Here is a 27,575-nt window from a genome sequence, read left to right on the forward strand (position 1 = left end):
TTGTCTCGGTTAGAATAAATTGGAGAAAACCCAAACAAATTGTTTTTGTTGCTTTTTATATTAGTTAAATGGCGAAAAGGGCTGTGATTTCCACAGTGTAAAGTTGAAAACAGTTTTACATCAAGTGGGTACCGTCAATTGAGTCAATATTATTGTATTAGTCGACGATTATTATTCGTTATAAAATTATCAATACTCCTCGGTGGCAACAAACAGTACAAAAGGATATATCATATACATAAAATTTGTAAAAAATATAAATAACTATATTATTTAAAAAATGATTATATATTTTAATAAGATGTAATGGTTACAACATATAAAGAGATATGAATACACGAATGTTTTCGAATGGTACTTAATTCAACTATAAATATGTGTCAAATAAATTTGTTTTAAAATAGTCAACTAAAAAAATGAAAAAAAAAAAGATATAAATTATATCATAATATAAAATGAACCATAATATAATAGTTAACTAAAAAGGTACTTGTTTTTCAAAATAAATTTTATCACAAATTTGATCGATTTATCAGAGTATGATAACTTAACATTTGCCGAGTATCATCGCTATAAGAGCCATCCTCACGTACATTCCATACTCGGCTTGTCGGAAGTATGCTGCTCTGGGATCAGAATCGAATTCCGGGCTGATTTCAAACACTCTGGGCAACGGGTGCATGACGATCATCTTACGTTTAGCCTTGATCATAATTTCCGGTGTGACGACGAAACGGCCGCACGCTTGTTGGTAGGTATTCTCGTCTGGGAACCGTTCACGTTGAATACGCGTCATGTACAACACATCTGTCTCGGGTAGCGCCGCTTCTAGGGACGAGAAAGATTCTTGAGGAATGCCACGAGACGCGACAAACTGACGTACTGATGTCGGCATACTCAAGTTGGTGGGACTGACATAGCGAAGATTCACTTTGTACAGTGTTAATAATCTATAAATTATACATCAAAGCTTATGTTAAATCCGAGGCCAGAAAGCTTGTTCGTATGTTGTAAAAGTAAAGGTTTTACCTCGCAAGCGAATGCACAGTTCGACCGTTTTTCAGATCACCGACTAATGTGATGGTAAGGCCGTTAACAGTACCGATTTCTTCTCTTATTGTGAATATATCCAAAAGAGCTTGAGTCGGGTGTTCTCCGGTTCCGTCTCCAGCATTGATCATGGGCTTGCGGCAATGTCGAGCTGCATTCTAAATTTGTTACAATGATAATTTCCCAATTGTTTTTGACTATACATTCTGAAATACTTACTCTAACTGCGCCAGGCTGAGGGTGACGCATGACAACTACATCTACATAACCGCTCATGACTTCCACGGTATCTAAAACATATTATACTATATCAATAAAAACAACATTAGCCGTTTGACATCAGGTTTTTTTATCCTAACCTTCCAGCGTTTCTCCTTTCTTCACAGAACTACTAGTTTCGTCGACGTGTACAACTCGGCCACCCAGTCTTTGCATGGCCACTGAAAAACTACAACTGGTCCTCGTACTCACTTCGTAGAATATCAAAGCCATGACTTTACCCTAGAATTTATGAACATGAATTTTAAAAAAATGTGCTAATACATATAACAGTAATTTAATTTTTACTTTGAGTATATTGTCAAGAGATCGTCCCTTAATGACGTAAACTCTCAATGTCTGTGCCAAATTAAATATTTCGTTCAAGTGATCTTTGGAGAACATGTCGACAGACAAAATGTGATTGTGAGCTAATCCGTGTGTAGGTATAGGCGTCAGCAAGTTGAGCCCTACATCATTTGTAGTCTCTTTTGACCGTTTGTTCAACCCGGCTGTGTTTATAGTTAACAAACTCATATCCTTGGACTCGCTGCCCGATAAATTGCGCTGTCTTATGATGTCCGACTTAACGCCAGTTACACTTTCAATTTCTTGTACTACTTTTTCTCTGATTTCAGACAAAACGTTGTTAAACAAAGCTAAAAAAAATAGAAAAATAATAAAAACACTACAATTGGTTTTTTTATCATAAATAATTTTTCATACCGTGCACGTCAGTGTTCTTTATAGGCATTGGAGTTTTCATATTTATGTTCACTTGTGAGCCGGCGTCTGTGAGGACTTTTCGAGATAAGGTCGGGTCCCGTAGATCACAACCAAAACCTTGTTCAGCTAATACTTTGCCTTCGATGCATACTACTTGTCCGCGTAAAACAACTCTATGTATTGAACCGCAAACACGAAATCCGGCAAAAGGAGTCCATTTGGCTTTTGAATAAGCCGTCGAAGACGGAATGGTCCATTCGGTGTCCATATCCACTTCAATGTAAGTGTCTGGTTGAGGCGTTAAACCAAGAATTTTCATGGGATTAGTGTACATTTTTTCCACAATGTCCTAATTTTTAAAATTTAATATTTATAAATTAATATCGAGGTCATTTTCTTGTTCATTCTTCATAAATTATAAATATTATTTATACATTTGCTAAAATTTTATACATAAGTTTTTTGCATTTATGACATATTTCTATTAATTTTTATTAATGAATATATCGTGATTATGCATTAAGTAAACCTTTTTGATGTACTTCAGATTAAATACTTACTTCAATGGTCAAGCGCCCTTCTTTAACTGCATTCAATAACAGAGGCACTACAGTCTCGAGACCTGGGAAACCGGGTGGTGCTTTGTCGCTTAATTTCTCTTCTAAAGTGTGTGGTGCTAAAAAATAAAATTGTTTAAATATTTCAACATACGCTAAATTAGTACAACCATACCATGGTCTGTGGCAATACAATCGATGTATGCTAAATTATCCCAAAGAGCTTGCTGATCCTCTTTGGTACAAATTATTGGTCTGACTTGAGATTTATTAGGACCTAACGAAACAATATCTTCGTCGCATAAAAACAAATGATGAGGAGCTACTTCGCACGTCACCATTATGCCCTAAAAAAACGACAGAAATCAATATCGAAATCGTAATGTTCTAAAAGCGTATAAGATGTGTTTACTTTTTCTTTGGCCGCTTTAATGAGAAGTATTTCTGATTTGCGTGCTACGTGGCATACATGAACTGAGCGATTATACAACGAAGCCAACATAAGAATGGCGGCACAAGTCTGATCTTCGGCGTGCACAACCAATGGCATGTGTTTTGGCCAACTTTCAAAATGCTAATAAAAGTTTTTTTTATTAATTTTATTGAATTCAATCTTTTGGACAGAGTTGGAAATTACCCCCTCCCCCCCCCAAAAAAAAACTAGTTATGCTTTTATGGGTATGCGTATAAGCAATATTTGGGGGGTGAATACCAAGATTTGCTGGGCATCCACTAGGTATTTTAGTTTTGGTTTATTTTTTGCCAACAGAGCTCTACTTCAGTATTAAGTGACATTTGTATGCTCACCGACACCCACGAAGACACATTTTGCAGGCGCAACGTGCTAAATGTTTCATTGAGGTACATCTTGAGTCCCGCAAATTGATTGGCATTTTGTGCGATTTCGAAACTATTTGTATTGGATGCTCCCGCGTACAGAACATAATCACACCTAGCGCCAGCTTTAGCACACTAAAAAATAAAAATGACAATGATGAAAATTTGATAGGTAATTAAAAAAAAAAAAAATCTTCATTATACTTTTTTTGCCAACTCGTAGGATTTTTGATCAATTATAGAAGGGTTAGTGTTGGGCATGGCTGCAATTAACGTAATACCACCGGCTAGCGCCGCAGCCGTACAAGACGCAAAATCTTCCTTATGGTTTGCTCCAGGCTCACGTGCGTGCACATGCATGTCGATTAAACCGGGTAACTTCAACAATCTCTGAGACGAAATACAATCTATATGGGTTTTTAACGACGGGTTGCAACCTATTCCGACCATTGCCTAAGAAAAAAAAAAACAATTTATTTTACATATTTTATTTTTATCCTTTTATTGCTAACCATTCTAAAAACAGTCAGTATAAATGATCAGCGTTTGTAGCGTCGATGAATGGTTAGTGTTTTAGGGTTAATATAAATTTATAATTTATTACTTGTCATCAAAAACTTACTTCTATAAGGAGTTTGGCGCATTTGACGTCAGTCACCAATGGAATGGAATGTTCAATTGCCATTCTTCGCATACGATAACCAGGCGTTAAAAACGAAGCTACTCTGTTCGCTCCGCTCACCATCATCGGAGCGTTAATGACAAAATCAAAATTTTTGTTACTTATATACTCGGCCAAACTAAGTAGATCACCACGTGTCGTGTTGACGCCAATATTGTCAAATCTCCAGTCGCACGGAGTTACCTGAAAACGACATTTTAAGTACACAATATAATATTGCATTACCTAACCATGTTGTAGTTATATTACGGAAATTTCTTTAGTATTGTAGTTGTAGTAATCGGCCGTTCCGCTGCTCCCGTACAGTTTGTAGCCCATTGCTTGTAGTGCTTTTACGCTGTTGAGCAATTCTTCTTTGTGCTTAATCTTTCCGATAGACAGAAAAATTTTGGCCCCTGGTTGTGGCAATTGCATGCCAGAGCTTATCATTGCTTTCAAGTATGCTTCATAACGATTCTCGCCAAAACATGCCACTTCACCAGTCGAGGCCATTTCTACGCCCAACATAACATCAGCTCCGGCAATACGAGAAAATGAAAACACAGGCACTTTAACACCAACTCTTCTATCGATGCCGGACAATACGTCGACCGGTTCTACTTCTTCTCCTATGATCACTTGAGTAGCCATCGCGACAAAATCATGGCCTAAAGTTTTCGAGACAAATGGAAAAGATCGGGACACTCGTACGTTACATTCTATTACTTTCAATTCGTTATTTTTGGCAATAAGCTGCATGTTCAATGGTCCATTTACGTTCAACGATGAAGCAATATCTCGACAAATACATTTTATTTTCTCCAACGTTTCATCGTTAATATCTTGCGGCGGTGTCACAAGAGTGGCGTCTCCCGAATGTACTCCGGCATTTTCAACATGTTCACTGACAGCCATACAGAGTATTTGTCCGTCTTTAGCTACGGCGTCCACGTCTATTTCTTTGGCGTCTTCAAGGAATTTTGAAATAACCACGGGATGTTCTCTTGAAACTTCACTAGCGGATTTCAAATATGCTTCTAAATCGCCGTCATTATGTGCTACGTTCATTGCGGCTCCACTCAAAACATAAGACGGTCTGACCAGACAAGGGTATCCGACTTCTCGGCAAAATTCTATAGCACACTTGAGATCAGTAAGTTCTTTCCATCTAAAGATAAAAATAATATATTGCATGCATAATTTCATGTTATAACATTGCGACAATATACCTCGGTTGCAATATTTTAATTCTGTCCAACATTCTCGAGAATTTGAAACGATTTTCTGCGCCATCTACATTTTCTGGAGATGTTCCCAGAATACGAGCGTTCTGTCTGTGCAAATCCATGGCTATATTGTTTGGCAGTTGTCCGCCCATACACAAAATAACACCTTCAGGATTTTCCAAATTGTAAATATCCATTACCACCTAGAAAGAACTGATAAGCATTTTGATTGAACAATTAGAATTTGAATTTTACTTCAAACGAAATTTCCTCAAAATACAATCGGTCACACATGTCATAATCTGTACTGACAGTTTCTGGATTACAATTGACCATAATAGTTTTTTTATTCAATTTCCTCAATTCACGAAGACAGCCAACGGCACACCAATCAAATTCAACAGAGCTTCCAATACGGTATACACCCGATCCTAAACAAAATACAAATCATTATAATATAACAAATAAAAACGGAAGAAAAATCTATATTACCAATGACCATAATTAAGTTAGTAGGAAATTCTAAGTCATTGCTAATTGCGTTGTAAGTTAAATAAAGATAATTAGTTTCCGCTGGATATTCGGCAGAAACTGTATCAATTTGTTTTACAAATGGAGTGATTCCTTGTTCTTCTCGACGTTTTCGAATTACTAACTCAGTACTTTGAACGCAAGACGCAATTTGTTTGTCAGAAAATCCTAAACGCTTTGCTTTTAGTAATTGGTCGAATGGCAAATTTGGATAATTATACGATTCCAATAATGTCTGATGTTTTATAATGTTTTGCATCTTATATAAAAACCAACGATCAATTTTGGTTAATTCATATAGTTTATCTATAGAATATCCATTTTTTAAAGCAGCAGCTAAAACAAATATTCTCTTATCCGTTGGCTGTTCTAATTCGTCGTCGTTTATAGACTTTAAGTAGGGGTCGAATCCGACAAAATTTTCATCGACCATTCTAAAAGCTTTTTGAAATGCTTCTTCAAAATTACGACCTACAGACATAACTTCGCCTACACTCTTCATCGAACTGCCAATCTGATAAAATATACAAACAAAATGCAAGTTAGACATTTTTAAATTATCTTAATTGGCATGTACTCTAATAGAATATAGCCAATAATTTACTTTTGTAGTAGCACGTATGAATTTACTGAGGTCCCAACGAGGCATTTTGACTACACAATAATCTAAACTAGGTTCGAAACATGCCGTAGTAGACGATGTCACAGAGTTAACAATATCGGGTAACGCTATGCCTAATGACAGTTTGGCTGCTACATAAGCCAAAGGATATCCAGTCGCTTTACTCGCTAAAGCTGAACTCCGGGATAATCGAGCATTAACCTAACATTAAAAAAACATATTAAGTGTAAATTTTATAATTATAATAACAAATAAATAAAATTACTTCAATTATGTAAAACTCATCAGATATGGTGCTGAGGGCATACTGAATATTACATTCCCCGATGACGCCCAAGTGACGAACGACTTTAATTGCCGTTGTTCTCAGTTTATTATACTCAGCATTGGAAAGCGTCTGACTAGGAGCAACGACAATCGATTCGCCTGTGTGTATACCTAATGGATCTACATTTTCCATGTTACAAACCTAAGTAAAGCAAACTTGTATAATTTATGTAACTCACACACTGAATGAACTTATTGAAGTAAAACCTTACTGTAATGCAGTTGTCATATGCATCGCGCACAACTTCATACTCGACTTCTTTCCAGCCTTTCAACGACTTATCTAAAATCATTTGACTGCTATGAGTAAAACATTGTTTGGCTAACACGCGTAATTCTGATTCATTATTTGCAAAACCAGAACCTAAGCCGCCCAAGCTAAAAGCGCTTCGCGCTAGAAGCGGGTAACCTAATTGTTTAACAGCTTCCATGGTCTAAAAACAAATTTAAAAACTTTATTGAATCGATTCACCTTTACTTTAATATAAACTTTATTATACTTCGTCAAAAGTCGTAACAACAGCACTCGGAGCGACTCGTTCACCGATTTCAACAACCCTATCAGAAAATTCTTTTCGATCTTCTGTTGCTATTATAGTTTCAATTGGAGTTCCCAATACTTTAACATTGTATTGTTCCAGTATGCCAGACTTTTTTAACTCGATTCCACAATTCAAAGCTGTCTGACCACCGAAAGTCAACAATATACCATCTGGTCGTTCGGACTGAATTACTTGAGTAACAAAATTAAGTTCTAATGGCAAAAAGTACACTTTGTTTGCTAATCCCAATGACGTTTGTACTGTTGCGATGTTTGGATTGATTAGAACGGTAATGATGTTCTCTTCACGCAACGCTTTTATTGCTTGAGAACCAGAATAATCAAATTCACCAGCCTGACCAATCGATAATCCGCCGGAACCTAAAATCAACACTTTTTGGACGTCTACACGAGATTTCGGTATTTTGGGTTTTAAATGAGTATAGATTTGATCTATTAATTTAAATTCTCGTTTTGCCATATTATTCTTGACAGATTCCAGGAAGACATCGAATAAACATTCCAAATCTTCAGGGCCAGGACAAGCTTCTGGATGGAATTGAACACTGCGATTCATTTAGAAATAATAATATATATTAACATACAGCAATATAAGCACATTATTTTTATTAATCTAATTATTAATTACCTGAAATATGGTAAATTCTTATGGATGACTCCTTCATTAGTTTTATCGTTAGCATTTGTAAATAACACATCCCATTCAGACTCGACGTGCTTTACTGCATAGCCGTGATTCTGTGAAGTCATGTAACATTTACCGGTTTCACCCAATACACAAGGTTGATTTTGACCTCGATTTCCAAATCTAATAATTTTAAAAAGACAAAGTAATAAAAACATTTACGGAGGAAGACGGTGGTAACTTGCTCGCAGCCTTCCTTGCATACACGAGTCTTTGTTATATTAAACAAATATTAGTGTATCAATATGACCATCCGGCGCTAGCCGTACGAATAAATAAATAAAATTAAAATATTGCATCGAACTAAATATTCTTAAAAATGCAAACATACTTCATTTTATAAGTTTTAAATCCAGCAGCTACAGACAGGAGTTGATGTCCCAGACAAATTCCAAATATAGGTTTGATATCGGATTTCTTTTCTAATACTTTAATCAGGTTTAAAATTGTCGTGTTGGCCATATCTGGATTTCCAGGGCCGTTACTTATGAACAGTCCATCATAATTGTTACCATCGTTTAACGGATGGTCCCATGGCACAATGTCGACCCGAGCACCACGTTTTAGAAAACATCTTAACTGATTGTATTTTGAACCGCAATCGACAAATCGAATCCTGGGCGATCCAGTTTCGTTAAGTGTTTTAGGTGCCTAAAATATTAACAATTAAGATAAGCACACAGGTGAAATTTGATTCAATTGCAGTAAAAAATTAAATTCGCTCTTACGAATATTAATATTTAAAATATAATAGTATTAACAAACTTTAGCTTTTGTAATATTTACTAACAGATATTGAAACATCTTTAACTAAATTGATTTTGTTCGGATTGACTACATTGGTGAAGTCTTTGTCTACACCATAAACAATTTTTGCCAGTAGAGATCCTCTCTCTCGGATGTGTTTTGTTAGTGCACGTGTGTCTACACCGCAAATGCCTGGAACTCCACTTTCGGCAAGCCATTCATTCAGCAACTTTTCACTGCGCCAATGGCTCGGTTGATCACATACTTCATCAACAATTAAAGCCGAGACCCATATACGATGTGACTCAAACCATCTATAGAAAGAATTCAACAACATGACGAAGTTTCAAAAGTTTTTTTTTTTATAAATTAACAGTTACAAATTATTAATCATCAGCGACTCATTTGGAATTAGTGATTTCCTCTGTAGTTAAAAAAAATACAAGACTGTTTTTTGGGAGCTCAGGCCTGAACATTAACTTTTAGGTCAAATTATAGGCCTAACAAAATGTTTGGCCCTAGTTCTGGTAAACCTAAATATGATCCTGAATAAATGTAGTATGAACAAAATACTACATCAAGTACAAACTCCAAAATTCTGTTGTATTATTATTGAGAATCACCTTTTGATTCCATAAGAATCTTTTTCGTCGCCAGGAACTCCATAATTGCCAATAAGCGGATATGTCAAGACCAGTAACTGCTTATAGTACGATGGATCTGTTAGAGATTCAGGATAGCCCACAATACCGGTTTGAAATACTGCATAAGACCAATAAAGTCAGTTAGTAGATAAAACAATAGAAAATTAATGATCATAATTTGTATATTAACTAACCGACTTCCCCGTCGACAGGTAATGTACTAGAACCGAAATTGTAACCAGAAAACACAGTTCCATCTTCCAAAACGAGCGAACAAGGTTTAAGGGCCATTTTTAAAATTGTTTATTATAACATCCAGAGTAAATAAAGCGACAGATCAATATTTTCAAAATCAGTAGAATTTCAACTGGTAATTTGGTAAATAAAACAAACCGTTCCTTTAATCAACTGTTTCACTTAACACGTGAACTGAAATTACGAAGACTTTGGAAATTGGACATAACCTCATTAACGGTTAACAGGTGGCTGGCCTCGAGTCTCCCAATCACCAACAAATAATAAAAAAATAGAATAGCAGCATTTTATCCTCCTACAAACTAGATTTCCATACGTCATTAGGTCCCCATAGTGATGAGCACTTTTAATAACCATTGAGCATGTACAAATTTAATCAATGTAGACAATAGATCAACTTAATAATTTGTATAAAATGATATTACTACCAATAGTATAAATTATGTTTTTAAAATTCATTCAATTTAATTTATCATGATGTTTATTAAATTATTACTACCTATATAATATAGTACCTATTACTTATGACCGGACTCGCTAGTTTGGCTTAACGTTTAAGTATAGTTAACAATATTAAAATTATAGGCTAAGCTCAATTTATAAATGTTTAGTTAATCTGGCAACTGGTAAGAACGCTGAACGACCATTAGGGTACCCTCTAAAATATTACGAAATACAATGTAACTTATGAAGGTTGTGATCAATTGACTGACCTTTAAGTACAATAAACAACTAATAAGTACATTGTTATTTGTAACAAAGGTACAGCTTACAAGTAGGTCTAGACCACACTGTCAATGAGTGACCAAACTAAATTATTTTTTTGAAATACAACAAACTGTTTATTAATTGCTTTCCAACTTGGAAATAAGAATAAGTTGTAGAATTAAATTTTAATTTAACTCCCGGTTTAATAATTACAATATGTATATGCTGAACAACAACTATAGTTATGTAACTGTAGTATGTATGAACAAGAATCAATATATCTTTATTTTTTCGTATCGCAATTTAATTTGGTTCTATTAATCAGGTTTTAGTTTCATAATACACATTCGACATTTTTAGAGAAAAAGTTAAAGAAAGTTATTGTATAATAATAATAGATAATGATCATACAATTGGGTCGATTTAAAGAATACCCAAAGAACAGATTTGGAACTCTTTCAACATGCCTTTAAAAAATGTGGCATAAGTGTTGTTCTCGGTTTTAAGGAGATGCGACAATCGGTGTACTTTTTTTTTATTTCATCGCACAGATTAGTGAAATTTTTTAACCAGTCAACTTATACGGATACCTACTGAAAAATAAAAAAAAAGGGGAAAAAAAAGCTGTTTTGTGTAATTAGTTTTTTTCGTTATTAGTTTTGAATTTTGGTCCGGTACTACGGCCTAAGCTTTCAGACAATCCATGTTTTAATGCAAATTGCAAAATTGAAAATAACAAATGAATATAATGATCAGCAGTCAGCTAGTAACTATAGTAGCAGCTGTTAGCGGAGAGTCCGATTTGTATGCAGTTGTGTTTGCATTCCATGAAAAATGCATTGTGTTTTTGATATCTAAAAAATGTGTTATCAAATAATTAATCCCAAAATTGAATACTGAAATACTCTGCTGACTGCTCTGCATTCTGCAATCACTATAATATAATTATTTAATATTTACATTAATTTGTCGTACGATGTAATTACTAAATACTATTATCTTGTGAATGTTATATCGCGATTTCCAATTATGTAGTATCTAGTAGCATTTACGTAAATTTTTGTATATAATATGTATTATATGTTATATATAATACAAATATGTAGGTATATGACGTATATACCTATGTATAACTTAGAAAAAAATTAAATTTTGAACTTTAATATTAATATTCGTCCAAAATATTAACAAACTTTATTATTTTTTTTACCATTGAACGATATTGTATTGAACGAATTTGTGCATTACTCACAAAACTACTACTACGAACCTGCTACATTAGTAAGTGTTAATTAATAATTTTATACTTTTTATTATTGTGTAAGCTGTGTTTTTAATCATATTTTTTTAAACTAGAAATATTACGCGATGGATCATCTAAATGATAATGTGCACAGCGTCGAAGAAGTTGTGTTTGTACTGTTGGAAACTCTCAAAGCAAATGGAACGTTTGATGAGTTTCGCAGGGATTGTGTATCTAATATTGATGCAAAGGTATGTTATTAAAAACCATATTTCACAAAAAAAAAAAACCCGTAAGAATTATGACTTGAGTATCCTTAAAGTAATGGCCCTTTTTTTGTTTGATTTAGTTTTTATTTATTAAATATTATTAATTTTTGTTGGATTATATAATGTATGTATGTTATTTTTTAAATGTATAGCCGACTTTTCAAAACTGGAAACAGCGAATCGAGTCAAATATCAACAAATTTCTTAGTAAAATTAATTATACACCCGAATTAAACAAAAATTCAATTCGAGAGCGACTACGAAAGCATTTGTTTGATGGGTATGTAATAAAGCAAAAAGTTTTAGAGTTTTGTGTATTGAACTAACTGTCAAAGTTATAGCTTTAGCTTTATTTGTTTTTAAAAGGCAATAACTTAATCAAAATAATACCTTATTCCTCATTATTTTTATTACGAAAGTCTTAATTTATGATATTAAATAAACTAATTTTTTAGACGTGAATCTCGTGAAATAGAAGATGGAGCAGACAGAATACTTACTCAAGTGTTCGCTTCTAGAACTCTAAATGTTTTTGAAACTAAAATAGAGAATGCCGTCAATGAATATTTGGGAATCAAAAATGAGAAAACAATTGAACAAAATGGTTTGTCAATATGAATGTTAAAAATATTTAAAATTTAAAAGCAATAAAATATTTATTTGGCATTTATAAAAGTGTACTAATTTTAATAAATTATGTTTTATATATTTGTTAAGGCTATTTAAAATGAAAGTGGTTTGATTATCAAAGCTTATACATAATTATTAAAACTTTATTTTATACAGGTATGCAAGCTTCTTGCATCAATGTGAACAATTTGACTAAAGTTAGTATAAACTCTACCAACTCAGATGATAGTAAGTTAAAATGAATATTAATAATACTGTTAGGTTTTCATGAAATGATATATATTTTTTAAAAATTAAATAGGTTTAATTGTTAAATTGACTTAAATAATATGTCTTGTTTATATTTATAGGTTACCTTAATTATTATAGTCTTATCTATTTTTTTTTTAAATAATTTTTTGTATAACTTGTTTTAGACCAAGAATCACCAAGTAATCACACCGATAATGCTGAAGTAACGTCTCCCGAATTCGAACCCTTAATTTCGGGTATGGACAATGAAAATAGTAACGATGAAAGTATATCTGGAATGTCAGATTTAAATAGTATTGGCGGAAGTCCTGTGCAATGTACAACCAAAAACAATCTCGAAACTAACTCTAATGGTATTAATTCTGAAAAATCTTCAATTGATAAATTACAGTCAATTCCATCAGAAAAAAATGGCATAAGCCCTAAGAATGATGATGATGATGATAACGTAACTGATGTCAATAAAAATACTAACGATGTTGAAAAACACAAAATAAGCGATAACAGTTCAAAGAGTAAACATCATTCTTCAGTAACAGACAAACAGTCCAAGGAAAAGTCCAGTAGTAATCACCATCATAAGTCTGACAAGTCCAAAGATCGTAGTTCTAATGGTCAAGAAAAGAGTGATGTAAAAAAGAGCAGTAGCTCTAAAGATAAAAAATCTAGTAGCCACAGTAAACACCGCAGTGAGTCGAGAGATAAGGATAGGAAGCATCGAAGTGACAAAAAATCACATCACAGTGATCGAGAACGAACTCCAAAAAGAGATAGAAAAGATTCTCGTTCAGATATGAAAGATAAATCGTCTAGCCTTTGCAAAGAACCCAAATCAACTAATGATAATCGTAGCGACGACGAGAGCAATGCTGGCGGTTCTTCAAAACAACAAAAATCTAGTTTGCATAAAAATAGAAGTTCCACGTCTGAGAAGTCCAAATCGTCTTCCAGTAACCATAAAAGTGGTAGAAAAGACAATGGAAATAAAGACGACGCTGTTAAAAGTAAAGACAAATTATTAGAAAGTTCTAAACATTCAACTCGTAAAAATAGTACCTCAAAAAAACATGAAAAAAAATCAAAAAAGGAATCGAATTGTCAAAATGATTTATTTTCAAACAATGATCAAGATATGGCAAATGTTCTTTTATCGATAGGAGGTACTGTTGTTCCGTACGACAATGAAAGGAAAACTGAAGATATGACGTTAGGTCAAAGGGAAAAAATAGAAAACACTCAAGATGATATTCATGATAAGCTATCTGAAAGTTCACAAACTATCCTTAACGTCGAAGAAACCGATAAACAGGGTGGTGTAAAAACAGTGAGCCCAATGCAGAATGCTTCAACTGAAATTCCTGAAGATTTGTTAGAATTGAATGACTATACAAAAAAGACAGAGGAGCCACATAAAGATATTTTAAGTAGACATAATAAATTAAATGTTGTTGTAACAAGCGAAAAAAACGGTGAGAACAATCCAGTCAAAAGTATTTCTGATTTCCCACTAGAACAAAAAATTGAGAAAATAACAGAAATCAATGAGCTTGTTGATTCCCAAGATAATATTGAAAAAAAATCTAGAATTCCTTCTTCAGACTCGTCTATTTTAAGAAATGTATTCATCTCTTCCGATTTAAAAGAGAAAGACCTAACGGACACAGTAAAATGTCAGGATGAAAATATAAGTGTAAAGGAAGTCTTTAAATGTAAAAACCCGTTGCAAAAAATAGAACAATTGAACTGTGATATAAAAACTAGTAACGCTTTTGATATTTCTGACGTCTCCATGGATAAAGATAAGATAACTGTGTTAAACAATATATTGACTACTAAAACTATTCAATCACCTAAGGAGTTAAATTATTTGAACGAAATTCCTACACCTAACAAAGTAGGTATGATATTAAAATTGAAGAAAGTTGGGTTAAATAAATATAAAAGGAAATCCAGTACCGGGGTTGAATTCACGAGTAAAAAAGTTAGGTCGTCGAAAAACATTACGTTTTTGAATGAAATTGATATTTTTCAAAAAAACGTTCAATGTAAAAGCAATAATGTAAAAATTGACAACCATGTAGGTTCTGAAACAAAAACCATTGTAACTAATTCTACAAGCGTACAATGTTCAGTAGTGAATGATTCTGAAGTGCTTAATGATTTTATAGGGTTTACTGAATCACAAGCTGTACCTTGTCAAAACTATTTAAATTTGAAAAATTTACTTGACAATTACATTGTGGACACATGGAAATTCGAAGGTTTTGCTCCCACAGAAGTGATTCCATGTAAAAATCGAGAGAAAGTATATGCTGAAGTGGTTAAATTAAAAGGCGATGAAGAGTTTTATGGGTTTACCGATGAAGAAGCTCGAGTTTGTTTTGGGTACGAACAGGTCAAACAGCACCTTGAACAAGCTAAACAACAATTTATTACATGGCTGAAAAGTCAACACGAAGCTGTAGGTGGTGGGAACGGCACACAAAACGGAAGAAACATAAATGAAATGATGGCTGTTTTGTATGAAAATGATAAGATAACTGACATCAAATCAAATATAATTTACAGTCGGCCAAATAAAAGTAATAGCAATCTAGAAGAGATATCTACAACGCCAAATAATAATAATCGCAATGAAATTACAACATCTAGCCATTGGGTTGCCGAACAAGAAATGAAATATAAACTTTTACCGGTCAAGGTAAAACTGGAAAGGCTTTTAGAATCCAGATCTAATGGTGGGTAAATTAAAATTTGTACACGTTTAATTCATTTTAAATAAATATCATATTTAAATTTACAGATACAACCTAAACGTTTTTCTGAATCTCTACAAGTATTGAGTGCATCAAGTGTTTCTCTTGGAAAAAGTACACATATTTTCATTAATTTCACTTTTACCTTTCAATAATAGTATAAAAACCAAATAATCTTTATCAATATTCTATTACACTAACACCAATCACCACCAAAATTTACTTGGATTAACTAGTTTTGATAGAGGACAATCAAAAATATAATAATATTAATTGTTAGTATGACATCAAATCAAGTAACTCTCGATACACATATTTTCTCAATTTTTATAACTGTTAACATACACTTTTGTTACTCGTAGTATATTTAACAATAAAAATCAATTTTGTTATTAATGTATTAATATAATTTTCTAATTTGGTTTAGGACAGAAGAGAAATAATTCACAAGTTAGATCAAATCATTTTTACAACCAGTGTTTGACATAGCCAAGACTGAAATAATATTGTTTTTTTTTTTATGGAAAATAATATATTTACAATGAGCCACGTGAGAGAAAAAACTGGGAAAAATAAAATTTCAGCTTAATTAGTAGTTAAATAACTACACAAAAATTGTATTGTATTATATTACGCTAATACTTTATGTTATTATAATGATTAATTAATAAATCATCTTTAGTTTAAAGTAGTTGAAAAGAAGATGTGTAGATATATGTATGTATTTTTTTTATATATGTTTATTATTAATAATATTTATTTTTATATTATAGAAGAAAATCTAAACAAATATTAACAATGAATTCTATTATTGATTAAAATATATATTTTATGTACTAAAAAAACTTATGTAAGTTGTGATGTACGCCTTTTGGGTACGAACCAGTTTATAGTTTTTTATATTGTTAATAATTTAATATTAAAATTAATATAACGAATGAATAAATTACAATGTAGTTCTTTTTGTTTTTTTCGCTGACGCACAGTCAAAGTATTTTTTTGAAACAAAGTATCATTACAAAAGTATCACTAGAGGTTAATTGCAATTTACCAATATGATAATTAAAAATAGCACGGTTATGTCAAACAGTTATTGCAAGTGTCTCGATCGAGAAAAACCATACATATTTTTGACAAATTAGTCAATTTGTCACTAAAATGTATTTTAAAAAAAAAGTTACGAGAAATTTGAAAAAAATATTGGTATTGTTATTGGGTAAAAACCGTTTTTAATCAATTTTTATCGTTGTGTGGTTTTAACCAATCCAATTTTCGCGATAATGAGATTTTTTAGTGTTTTAAATCAGATTTTTTTTATGAATTCAAATTCAATATATAAAAATACAAGGTTTCCTAAAATTGGCTTGACTGATTTCTCGCAGAAGAAATTTTTTTTATTATATAATACATTTTTTTCTACATAAATGTTATACAAAAAAAACAATATAATTTACAGATATGGTCACACTGTTCGTCCGGGCGTTTCCTTCCCATCGATTGTACAATTCCTACTCTACTATTCTTATCAGTGGAAGGTAGAGCAAATTTTAATTTTGCAGGAGAGATTGAAATTATGACTCGTTAGTATTTTTAGTTATTTCAAATTAAAATAATTTATCCATTTAACATGGCGAACTACCCGTTATTATTTGTACTATTCGGATCGTTGGTATGTGTGCACACATCATCGGTAAATCAGGTGCCGGTGATGTTTTTTTCTTGCGGTCAAACAGATTTGGACGCTATGGCCAAATATCAACATGCAATGAGCAATGAAGAATTTTTCGACTTGCTTGTAAAATTGTCCAGTACCAAAGTGAAACTAGCTTTGTTCAGCGAGCATTCACTTAGTCTTGAAGACTTCAGGTGGAGAGGTGAGTTAAAAAATCAATATTTATTTTGTTGACACAAACAAATAATTGTGATTTCAACACAGGTAAAAACATTAGGTGTGGTCAGAAGCTTGATTGGTTAGGTCATTATTAAACTATGAATTTATGGTTTAATTGTTAGTGAATATAATCAAATTATTATTTTTTTTACCAACTGTTTATAATGTATATTAAAATATTTTATAATTAAATTAGTATTTCAAATTGAAGTTATTTATTTTACAAATATTATTGAAAAAAAAAGTCTAATAATTATTATTAAATTATTTCAGGAACTGATGGACAAAGTGCTTTCCCATTGCTGCAGGCGTTTGTAGATCGTCGTTTTATCCCTTCTGTTTTTCAGCCCAATGAAGCTATTCAAAAGTTAAGGGAGAACGGATATTTTTTTGAAGATTTTAAGGATGACGGTGTATTGCCAAATCTCGATAAATTGGTAATATCTACACAACTGGAAGATGCCAAATCGTCTGATAATCGACAAGAAATGTTGAGTAGACACGATTCAAAAATAGTGCAGTCGTTTGAAAAAATATGTGAAAAATATGAAAACGTCATTGGGTTGTTCACTGGCAAGCGGAACTCTTGGATCGAATCAAATGACATCGTCCATCATTTAGTAGCAAGGCATTTGATGGCTCTTGATGACAGTAATCCATTGGTTTTGGACGGAAAAGGCAAAGCGTTAATATACTCGTCAAGCTATCCGACGTTATCAATCAATGACGGACCTGCTACTGATCTCAAAGATACAAATACCGAGGTAGACATTTGATTTTTGATCGGTTTTTTTCTTGTATGTTTCCGTGCTTAACAATTTATGCATTTCCGTATCTAGGTAATTTTAGACGATTCTCGTGACTCCTTGTTAAAAGTAATCAAATCATTTTTGGCCAACGGAACAAAAGTTACTATACGTTTTCGCTTTGAAAAACAATCTTTCACTTGGGAATTGAAAAATATTGAATTTGAAGGGCTTAACAACAACGCTTTGTTGTCACCACAGAATTCAATTGGTGCTCTACAAGACTTATCTTACTTCTCAGAAGGACCGGTTGTGTTCTCCAACAATTCAGTTGTACTGAAGTTCAACGGCAAATTCCAGGTCAGTAGCATTAGGGTTTACAGATTTATGTATTCATTATTAAATAAAAGAGCTATTATGTTTGTTTTAAAAAGTTAAGAAAATAATAATTCAAATGAACTCTATAAACTTTGTTTCTATAGGTTCAACCGTGGATGAATACACCATCGTCAGGAAAAGCTAAGTTTAGCGAGCCCCAAGATCAAGATGCGTTCTTCACACCACCAATTTTGGCAGGGTTATTCGTGACTGCTTTGATGTTGTTTATTGTTACGTGGGGTATCATGATGATCATGGACATCAAAACCATGGATAGGTTTGACGATCCCAAAGGCAAAACCATCTCTATAAATGTCGCTGAATAATCATTCATTCCAACCATGTTCTTTAATTAAGTATTTATCTTTTGTTAAAACTTTGTTTTAGAAATAATAATTTGTTCTTAACCCTTGATTGGTCAAACTTTCAAAGGGGCCTATTAAGGACCCCTTTCCCAAGGGGTCTATTAGACCCCGCACAACCAACTAAGGGTTAATTTTAATTTTGTTTATTTTAGTGTGATATTATTTAGTAAATAACACTGCTGTTTGTTCGTAAACCATACTTGTAAAATACCGATAGATATAGTTTAATTTGGTTAATACTTAACTGTGAATTTTTTTTTTTTCAAGTAACTACAGTATCTATATTAAGATATTTTATCCATGTAGTTGATAAAAAAAATTCCTGTTTCTATTAAGATTGTAAAAAAAAAAAAAACCAATGGAACCGTCGTATATAAAAAAATCATGTCTAATCATAAAATACCGTGCATTTATTTTTATTGGCCTATTTAACTGTCCATTTTACATTTATATTTGCATTATTTATTTTACTATTTCAATTTATTACATTTGGTGTTAAAAACATAAAACTATATAGTTTCTTTGAGTACAGCATGTTGGATAGGTATTCACATTTTATTTGAATTGTAACTTATATGAAGACTATTAAACAATGTATGAAATAGATTGAAACAGATATTTGTAACGGACATTTTAAATTATTTGTATTGTAACCTTTATGAATATAATAACAAAATGTGTGTATGAAATAGGTAAAAAAAAATCTAATTTCCAACAAACATAAATGTCAATTTAAAAAGTTTTATTAACTTGAAGTGAATAGTATAGTAAAAAGTTAACAAGCAATTAAAATTATGCTAAGTATAGTTAAGCCAATAATTATGGTATTAATTAAATATACTTAACTTTAAACCTTATACAATAAACTGTATACACGTATTACATTCGGTTATAAATTAATATTAATGTTAATTTGTGTAGTGTAGGTTAACTGATGAGAACGGCCATGGAGGATTTCAATTTTTATGTTACCTACTAAAAAGTCAGTGGAAAAAATATTTAGGTTCGTCAGAAAAATAAGCAATAACTAATAACTGCGTTATTCTATTTATTTTACAGAATAGGATTTTATCTTATACAATATATATATATATAGCACTGCTATTAAGACTTTCCATCAAGACCTTAGTTCGTGCTTTCCACACAAGTTATTTATGGCATAGAGTAAACAGATTTATCTATAATAAAATTTGGACGACTAGATTTTTGGTTGTGGTTTATCCTTCACTAAATATAGGTAATAACTATAAGTAATATAATTTACTGAAAATAAAAAAAAATTTGCCTGTCTTGTCAAATTTCAAAGATTAGTATTTAGTTATCAGTTATCACTTCTATCTAGCTGTTGTAGCCATAGACCTATTAAGAAATCTTTATAGGTCTGTTAGGAGGTTTATAGGATTATTAGTTAATCTTTATAGGTCTATGGTTGTTGCTGAAGGTTTATAATCTACATATATGGATAATTTATAAACCTTGGTTGTTGCTCGTGTACATCTAAAGTAGTAACTGGTAGCTGGTAACAGACTATATACATTTATAGATAAGAGATAATAACATTGTAAAATTGTTGTCTGTTAATGAAAATTAAGATTTGAGACTTGGGTTGAGCGGTCACGAAGTGAAGATTTATTTCTGTTTGAGATTGATAATTTCAAAATATATTTTTATAAAAAAAACCGTTAATTCTAGTAGAGATTATTGTTCTAGGTTTATATGGTATTTTGGTATTCCTTAAAGTTTTTTAATTGTCTGTACAAGAACAAAAACGATGGTAACTGCAATCACATCTGAAAAAGAATTTGATGCCTTTAAGTAAGTCAATAATTAGTGTACTAATCGTCATACTTGCATTTTAAACCTAAATGTTTCAATTTTACAATCAGATCGAGCGGTTTATCAATCGTGCATTTTTATGCCGACTGGTCAGAGCCATGTCAACACATGAATGGGCTTCTCGGTGATTTGACGTCCGAATTTAAGGTAATTAATAACATTATTAAAGGTGTACTCCTAATTTTAACAAAACTATAATCGTATATTTTAGAATGTGAGATTCGGGAAATGTTTGGCTGAAGATTTAGCTGAAGTGTCAATGAAGTACAATGTTTCTGCTGTGCCAAAATTTATATTATTTTCTAATGGTGTTCAAGTGGATGCACTGGATGGAGCTGATGCTATTCAATTAAACAAAAAAATTCAATCATTGGTACAAATTTCAAGTTGAATTTTAAAAAAAATCATGTATAATGTGTTGGTTGTTCAATTTTGTAGTTGACAAAATGCGGGCAAAATAGTGATAAAAAAAGCGAAGACATATCTTTGAGATTAAAATCACTAATAAATTCGGCACCAGTTATGTTATTTATGAAAGGATCTAAGTCTGAGCCTAAATGTAAGTTTAGCACTGCAATTGTTAATCTGCTGAAAGAAATCGGAGCCGAATTCAGTACGTTTGATATACTACAAGACAATGTCGTACGCGAACAATTGAAAATCTATTCCAACTGGCCTACCTATCCACAGGTAAGATATCGTACGACTTTAGATAAAATAAACAATATTCTACTATCTTATTTTTTAGTTGTACATAAAAGGCGAATTGATTGGAGGATTAGACATTGTAAAGGAACTAAAAGATAGCGGCGAACTCGACGAATTGTTAAAACCAAAGAGCAGTAAAACTGATCTCAATGAACGGTAAGTATTTTTTTTTGTTTGTCATGATGCCGTTAGATGAATTTAAAGCAATGACAACAAGAATTCAGTATGAATATATTTTATTTTTTAACATTTGTTGTTATCCATTCAGTTGTCTAATTATTTCTAGTTGTCTGATTTCAGTTTTGTTTTATTGTAGACTAAAATCGCTTACCAACAAAGCTAACGTTATGGTGTTTATAAAAGGTAACAAACAAATGGCTCGCTGCGGATTTAGTAACCAATTGCTACAAATCTTAAACCAAACGGGGTGAGTGTAAATTTAACACACGGAATTAGTTAATAGTATTCCGATATTTAAATTTAAATCTAATTGTATCTTTTGCACCAGGATTGATTACGACACATTTGATATTTTGTCTGACGAAGAAGTACGACAGGGACTCAAAGTGTTTTCCGAATGGCCGACCTATCCTCAAGTTTACGTGAAAGGATCGCTGATCGGCGGGTTAGACATAATAAAAGAACTCAAAGAAGCCGGCGAGCTGATTGCTACTCTTAAAGGCGAACTTTAATGTAATCTTTAAACGAAAATGTTCATTATTCCCATTACCAAATTTAAATGATGAATGTAGCCTAGTATATGATCGGTTTTTTTTTTTTTTTTCGGTGATACATTTTCAATAAATTCTAAACAAAGAAACAACACGTGTTCTTATTGTGTATTTGTTTATAACATTTAATAAAACATTTGGAAAATAGTAAAATAAATTGATTGAAGTTTTAGTAGCGTGTCAAGTGTTTATCTTATTTCACATTTAGGTTTCATTAAACAATCGCATCTAATTTAATTTCTTTGTAATAAAAGGTATGAAAAAGGCATGTTATAATTGTACACTGTGTTGTAGACATCCAATTTAAATGGTTGCAATCGTTACTCGAAACACTTAGAAAACAGTAATATGATTTATACCTATGAATTCTTATCTTAATGAATAAATAAATATTATTCTATTTGGTATACTGTAATTTTGGACTTGAGTGTTTACTGTTTTTTAGATAAGATTACGATATGTTTAAAAGTAAACTTTACACATAACAATGTTTATATTTAACTATGACATAGTTGTTACGAGTAGTGTTCAACATTTAACGTAATAATTTGAAGAGTATAAAATATTGTCGTTTTTACCTAACACAACAGCATTTTGTTTGTTTAGTTGCAACAATTGAAAATGTTTTAGAACTATGATATTCATTTGGTTCGTATAGTTAAGTCTTACGGAATCTCTGTAATTATATGTGTTTAACATACCTAAAGTACACTTTTACTGTTTTTATTAACTTAAGTGGCGTGTATTTATATAACTAACTTAAAATAATATATATTTATATAAAAATAATGTTGTCATAAATTTTCTCTTTTTGTAATTAAAAGTATTTTATTGTTTTTTTTTGCATAACTCAGATAATATGATCTTCAGTTTCTCTGGATCATATGTTTAAGGATAGGAGAGAGAGAAAGAGACAGACATTTCGACAGACCATTTTAAACAACAGAGTACATTTTGTTTATTTACAAAACACAAACAATAAAACATATTAAGATAATAATAAAAATTTACAAGTTATAATGTTTAGTTCGTAATACATCGGATTCGAATAATATTTCCCGTTTTTATAATTTACACACCAAAAATTACTGAATAACTCGTATTAGTATATATTTAATAGTAATCAAATATAATAATTAATAAATAAATTGTAATGTGGGTTATATTTTATGTTGTTAGCCAAATACATTAAAGAGCAAAAATAAAAAAATATATATTAAAATAATAATGAAATATATATTTATATAAATAACAATGACCGTTGATTTATCATCGGCTCTAATACAATATCTAATAATTACTTTTAGAATCTTATTGAAAATCGCACAGAAGCGCTTTACACAAATAACGCGTTCTGTAGACTACTTTGCGAATTATCATTGATATTATAATTTACTATACTATTGTATTTATTTATACAAATAATGTTAAATTATATTTTTGGCTAAAGAATTATTATTCAATAACTATAATAGGTGTAGCATCTAAAAAAAATAAAAAAAAACCGCCATGACGTTTAAAGAGGGTTTTTTTTTAAATAGAAATATTGAGCAAACAGTTAAATAACGTTTAATAATAATAAGGTAAATATACTAATAATAATTAAAGAAAGGTCACTAAATGTTTTGTCCATATTATATTATGTTAGAGGTAAATAGATTATATTATATATTATTTTATTAATCGTTTTACATTAGGATTTCAGTAGGAGTTGAATTCAGTTATTTCAGCATACTATACAGCAGGTTGGAGGGGGGGGGGATAAGGATGATACTATAACAAAAAAAAAAAAACAATAACGATTTTTGACCTTATTTAGGGTTTAGGGTAGGGTCGCCTTTAGGTCAGTACTGGCGATAGAAAATAGCGTTTTTGTAGCCGTGTTTCGACTTGAACGGAAACACGGAAAAACCGCAACGGAAACAAACACACCGCCTGTTTTATTTCGACGACGACGCAGCAAGTGTGCACGTTTACAGTAATAGCGTAGGTCCTTAAGAATTTTGATTGTTGAAAACACCAAGCTCGACGAGCTTTGACCTTAACTGGCGTTTGGCGTTGTAAGAAAAAAAAAGGCGCGCCCCGATCAGGCCCTGATCTTTCTCAGGTTGTCGCGGCCGCCGAACGCCTTGATGGCTTCCAGTAGATTCTGCCGCGGGTCTTCTTGTTCGGGACAACCTTTAATCCCGAACGACGGCTGAGGCTTCTTGAGCACGGGACGCACGCAGTTCCTCGACGATTTGAGCTCGCCGAACGTGGGGGCCGCCGGACAAGGCTTGACGCGGTCTTCGCTGCTACGGTTCTGCTGGCAACCGACGCCGCCGCCGTAACCGTTGCTGAGCTTGGCCTGAGCTTTGATGACTTCGGACAACGCCAGCGCCGGCGGTATTTGCAGCTGTTCGGCGTACGGTTTTTTTAGCTCCACCGACTTGACCACAGGCACTCGGGACACCGACGAGTCTGGCACGGCCGCGGTCGACGGCGAGACGGCTGCCATAGGTTTCTTGTCCGCCTGTCCTTTGAATGCCACCCAAGGTCGTTGGCCGTCGTTTTCGTTCTGTTGGAACCTCTGTCTGAGGCCGCCGATCACGTAGTCCCTGTCCGTCTTGATGCTCACCTGTCTCTTGGGACGTTCGTTCCACGTGGACAGGCTGATTTTGGGTGGACCGGCGTAAGCGAATTTGCCGGAATCTGGTTTATTACGGGTTTCTGCGTCCCGAGTAACGGTCGACGTTGCCGGCCGTAAACGGTTTTCTACATCGGTCACCTCCGTCTTCTGGACGTGGGACGCAATAACGTTGTCCACGGCGGGTGTGACGAATGGTGACGTTGTTTCCTTTGTTTGTTCAACGACCATTTCTTCTTCTCTTTTTTGATTATTAGCGTTAAACTTCCAACTAGACCGGAAGTCGTCGTCGTCGTCGAGTATAACAGCAGTCGATTTGTCGTCGGCAAGTCTGAAACTTCGTTTTAAAAGAAACAATCATTATAATGGGATGAGCAACATAATGTTTTTCAATTTCATAAAATACTATCCTAAAAAATGATGATGTACACATAAGGATTACTCACTTGGAACTCGTCGTTTTTTGTTCGTATTCTTTGGGTTGGTGCTCTTGCAACTGCGGTAGAATAGTTCTTAATACCTAAAACAGTTTTATTTTTCAAAATTCTACCACTGCCACTGTGATTTATTGTGTGACGCTGGTCTTACCTGTAGAGAGTGCAGCGGTGACGTTTGTTCTAGCGTAGGCTCGTTCACAGTTTTGGGCGTTTGCTCGTCTGTACTGCTCTCTCGCGCATCTGAAACACCAAAGCGTTTGTGAAGTCGTTGAACGACTCGAGAAACTCGAAAATTATCCCACTGACCTTCCGTTATGTCGTCCACGCTGTACGATCTCCGGGCCAGAGGCCGGTCATCATAGTCCAGCGGTTCCGTTGAGTACGTACGGCCGATGTAGTGGTGTTTGGCCAACCGATTCCACGGTTTTATGTTGCCGCTCAACAGGCTTATATGGGACGTGCTCCTTTTGACCGTGACCGGGCCGGCGGCCGACACCAGTGGCGGTCGGACGCCCGTCGAGTTGAACGAATTGCGTCTGCTGACCGTAGACGTCTTGCCGGCGGCGGTGGCGTTGTACGCGGGATTGGCCTCCCTGGCCTTCTGCGTCGTCTTCCAAGTTTTCACGGAATCGTCGCAGAATATCTCGGTGGGCCTGCTGCCGCAGCAATCATCGTCGTACGCAACGATTTTGAAGTTGTTCAGTTTCTTCTTGGCGGCCGACGCGTCGTTGGTCGCGGGTTCGGCGATCTTGGCGGACGACAATTTTTCGTCCGCGTGAGCCGTCAGCTTCTCTTCACAACTGGACGGCAGCGACGAGTCGTCCGACCCGACGCCCGAATCCTGCAGGAAACACGAATGCACGTATTCGTCGACAACCACAACAGTTTTCTCGAGGCCGCTCTCCGGCCTGATAGCTTCCTCTTTTACTTCTTCTTCTTCAACAACGGTGACGGCCGTCGCGGACGCGTCGCCAATGGTACCGTCCGTGGACAGCGCGCCTATGGTGACGGTGTCGAACGCGGTGACGGTGGGCGAACGCCGTTGGTGGTCCCTGAAAGCCGTCGGCGGGTCCGGAAGCTTGTACTCCCATTCGATGTCGTCTTTGGCGGCCGGCGTGCCGGACGGGCTGTCGTACCCGTCGGTGGCGTCGCCGAATATCCTGTCGATCTCCTCGTCGTCCATGCGCAGTTCGTCTTCGTCGCCCGTCGAACAACCTGGACAAAACGAACAAGCCCAACGGTTAAGGTCGGAAAACGTGGTCGCCGTTGGCACCAAAAAAAAAAAAAAAGCTTCTTAAACATTGCGCGGCGACCGAGGGAAACCCGCTGCGTCGCGAAGCACCGTCAATAAAGCCGTGGGACGTGGGCCGAGCTTCTTGTTACATTAGCCGTTGTGAATAATATATTTGTAAATTTATTCGTCGTTAACGAGAAAATTATTATATTTTTTTCTAAAATAATCACTACTCCATTATTGTACATTTAACAGGTAAATCAAATACTTAGGTTGCAATTTGACTTCAAAAGGTCTACCTAGAAAACTACTCTTTTAAATTGAATAACGAAAATAAAAAAACATTTCTCCTCGATTAATGTTCGACACTTGTCTTCAGAGTGTCCGCTTTCATGTCTGCGTTTAGGGTTACTAATGGATTGGGATTTAGTGTTAACACAACTTTCTGGTGTGAAGTAATTTTTTTGCTCTTCGAATCAAAACCTAAATACACCAATTCTGTACAATTTTTCTTATTTGATTTAAGTATGGACACTTACATTTTACCCAAGCCTTTATATCGGACCACCTTGCACAGTCCACACGGGCAAATGGGAGAGGGGGGGGGGGTTCGGACGCATTGCGAATTTCCCAAAACGCCGTCGCCTACATAACCGGCGATTAAACAACATTATATTAGTGTTATTTATTATTTATTCTTTAATATACAATATTATTATGTACACCCGCCGCGGTGTTAGTTAACCACCCGCGGCGGTGTTATACCCGTCACCTCGAGCGTATGTCAAAGCGTTGTAGCGAATTATTGTAAAACAAATAGAAGAAGAAGAAGAAAACAAGAAGATTAATTATGATAATATTAAATTAAAATAAAAGCACCTGAAGGTAACCGTAGAGGCGATGCCGAGGCAGACTGGGGCTCCGACTGACGACCTATCGACGAAGACCGTGCCGGTGGCCTAGGCGCCGGCCTTTTGGTTCTCGGTGCATTCTTTGCCAGAGGAGCTTGTCTACTACAATCTACAGATACCGAGGACACGGGAGACGAGGGTTCGGCAAACACAACATCTATACGGA

General features: G+C 34.0%; 5 protein-coding genes across 9 annotated transcripts in view; 3 read left to right on the plus strand and 2 right to left on the minus strand.

Annotated features, from left to right (window-relative positions):
• Positions 1–313: 313 nt before the first annotated feature.
• LOC126843043 (CAD protein) lies at positions 314–9,903 on the minus strand. Its single transcript, XM_050580343.1, has 25 exons — positions 9,628–9,903; positions 9,413–9,551; positions 8,833–9,103; positions 8,374–8,693; positions 7,986–8,165; positions 7,296–7,902; positions 7,008–7,229; positions 6,734–6,937; positions 6,451–6,669; positions 5,808–6,360; positions 5,571–5,746; positions 5,319–5,518; positions 4,360–5,257; positions 4,051–4,293; positions 3,633–3,881; positions 3,399–3,563; positions 3,004–3,165; positions 2,767–2,938; positions 2,595–2,710; positions 2,035–2,383; positions 1,618–1,967; positions 1,410–1,551; positions 1,270–1,340; positions 1,030–1,208; positions 314–950 (listed from the first exon to the last, which is right to left on the minus strand). Exons 1-25 carry the CDS (start codon positions 9,722–9,724, stop codon positions 548–550), a joined length of 6,687 nt encoding a protein of 2,228 aa, XP_050436300.1. The 5' UTR covers positions 9,725–9,903; the 3' UTR covers positions 314–547.
• Positions 9,904–11,387: 1,484 nt separating this feature from the next.
• On the plus strand, positions 11,388–16,275 carry LOC126843428 (biorientation of chromosomes in cell division protein 1-like 1). 3 transcript variants are annotated; one of them, XR_007686424.1, is made up of 8 exons: positions 11,389–11,677; positions 11,753–11,890; positions 12,061–12,188; positions 12,364–12,512; positions 12,695–12,766; positions 12,955–15,528; positions 15,594–15,821; positions 15,974–16,275. XR_007686424.1 is itself a non-coding variant. In XM_050580971.1 (7 exons), exons 2-7 carry the CDS (start codon positions 11,765–11,767, stop codon positions 16,033–16,035), a joined length of 3,111 nt encoding a protein of 1,036 aa, XP_050436928.1. In that variant the 5' UTR covers positions 11,388–11,677; positions 11,753–11,764; the 3' UTR covers positions 16,036–16,274. The 3 variants fall into 3 exon arrangements, 1 of the variants encoding a protein (XP_050436928.1); XR_007686423.1 differs by having other exon boundaries at positions 15,594–15,660; positions 15,974–16,274; XM_050580971.1 differs by lacking the exon at positions 15,594–15,821 and having other exon boundaries at positions 11,388–11,677; positions 15,974–16,274.
• A 799-nt stretch (positions 16,276–17,074) lies between these two features.
• Positions 17,075–19,196, plus strand: LOC126842804 (V-type proton ATPase subunit S1). The gene is made up of 4 exons (XM_050579970.1): positions 17,075–17,420; positions 17,711–18,201; positions 18,277–18,543; positions 18,666–19,196. Exons 1-4 carry the CDS (start codon positions 17,174–17,176, stop codon positions 18,885–18,887), a joined length of 1,227 nt encoding a protein of 408 aa, XP_050435927.1. The 5' UTR covers positions 17,075–17,173; the 3' UTR covers positions 18,888–19,196.
• Positions 19,197–20,492: 1,296 nt separating this feature from the next.
• LOC126843813 (glutaredoxin 3) lies at positions 20,493–22,373 on the plus strand. Its single transcript, XM_050581614.1, has 7 exons — positions 20,493–20,741; positions 20,813–20,909; positions 20,974–21,135; positions 21,201–21,452; positions 21,511–21,626; positions 21,787–21,897; positions 21,979–22,373. The coding sequence occupies exons 1-7, from the start codon at positions 20,698–20,700 to the stop codon at positions 22,160–22,162; spliced, it is 966 nt and encodes a 321-aa protein (XP_050437571.1). The 5' UTR covers positions 20,493–20,697; the 3' UTR covers positions 22,163–22,373.
• Positions 22,374–24,148: 1,775 nt separating this feature from the next.
• The window catches only part of LOC126843812 (cordon-bleu protein-like 1), a 100,806-nt gene continuing 97,379 nt past the window's right edge, over positions 24,149–27,575 (minus strand). For 2 of the 3 annotated variants that reach the window (XM_050581610.1, XM_050581611.1), the window contains 5 exons: positions 27,378–27,566; positions 25,571–26,479; positions 25,416–25,504; positions 25,274–25,347; positions 24,149–25,164 (listed from right to left, as the gene is read on the minus strand). In XM_050581610.1, the coding sequence (XP_050437567.1) occupies positions 24,288–25,164; positions 25,274–25,347; positions 25,416–25,504; positions 25,571–26,479; positions 27,378–27,566 (2,138 nt within the window). In that variant the 3' untranslated portion in view covers positions 24,149–24,287. The remainder of the gene's footprint in view (positions 25,165–25,273; positions 25,348–25,415; positions 25,505–25,570; positions 26,480–27,377; positions 27,567–27,575) is intronic. The other variant, XM_050581613.1, reaches the window with a different exon arrangement.

Source organism: Adelges cooleyi, unplaced genomic scaffold, assembly GCF_023614345.1.
Source record: "Adelges cooleyi isolate 19-005CV unplaced genomic scaffold, UGA_ACOO_1.1 ACOO_flye_CR_arks_rails_tigmint_CR_PRNA_574, whole genome shotgun sequence".
Taxonomy (NCBI): Eukaryota; Metazoa; Arthropoda; class Insecta; order Hemiptera; family Adelgidae; genus Adelges; species Adelges cooleyi.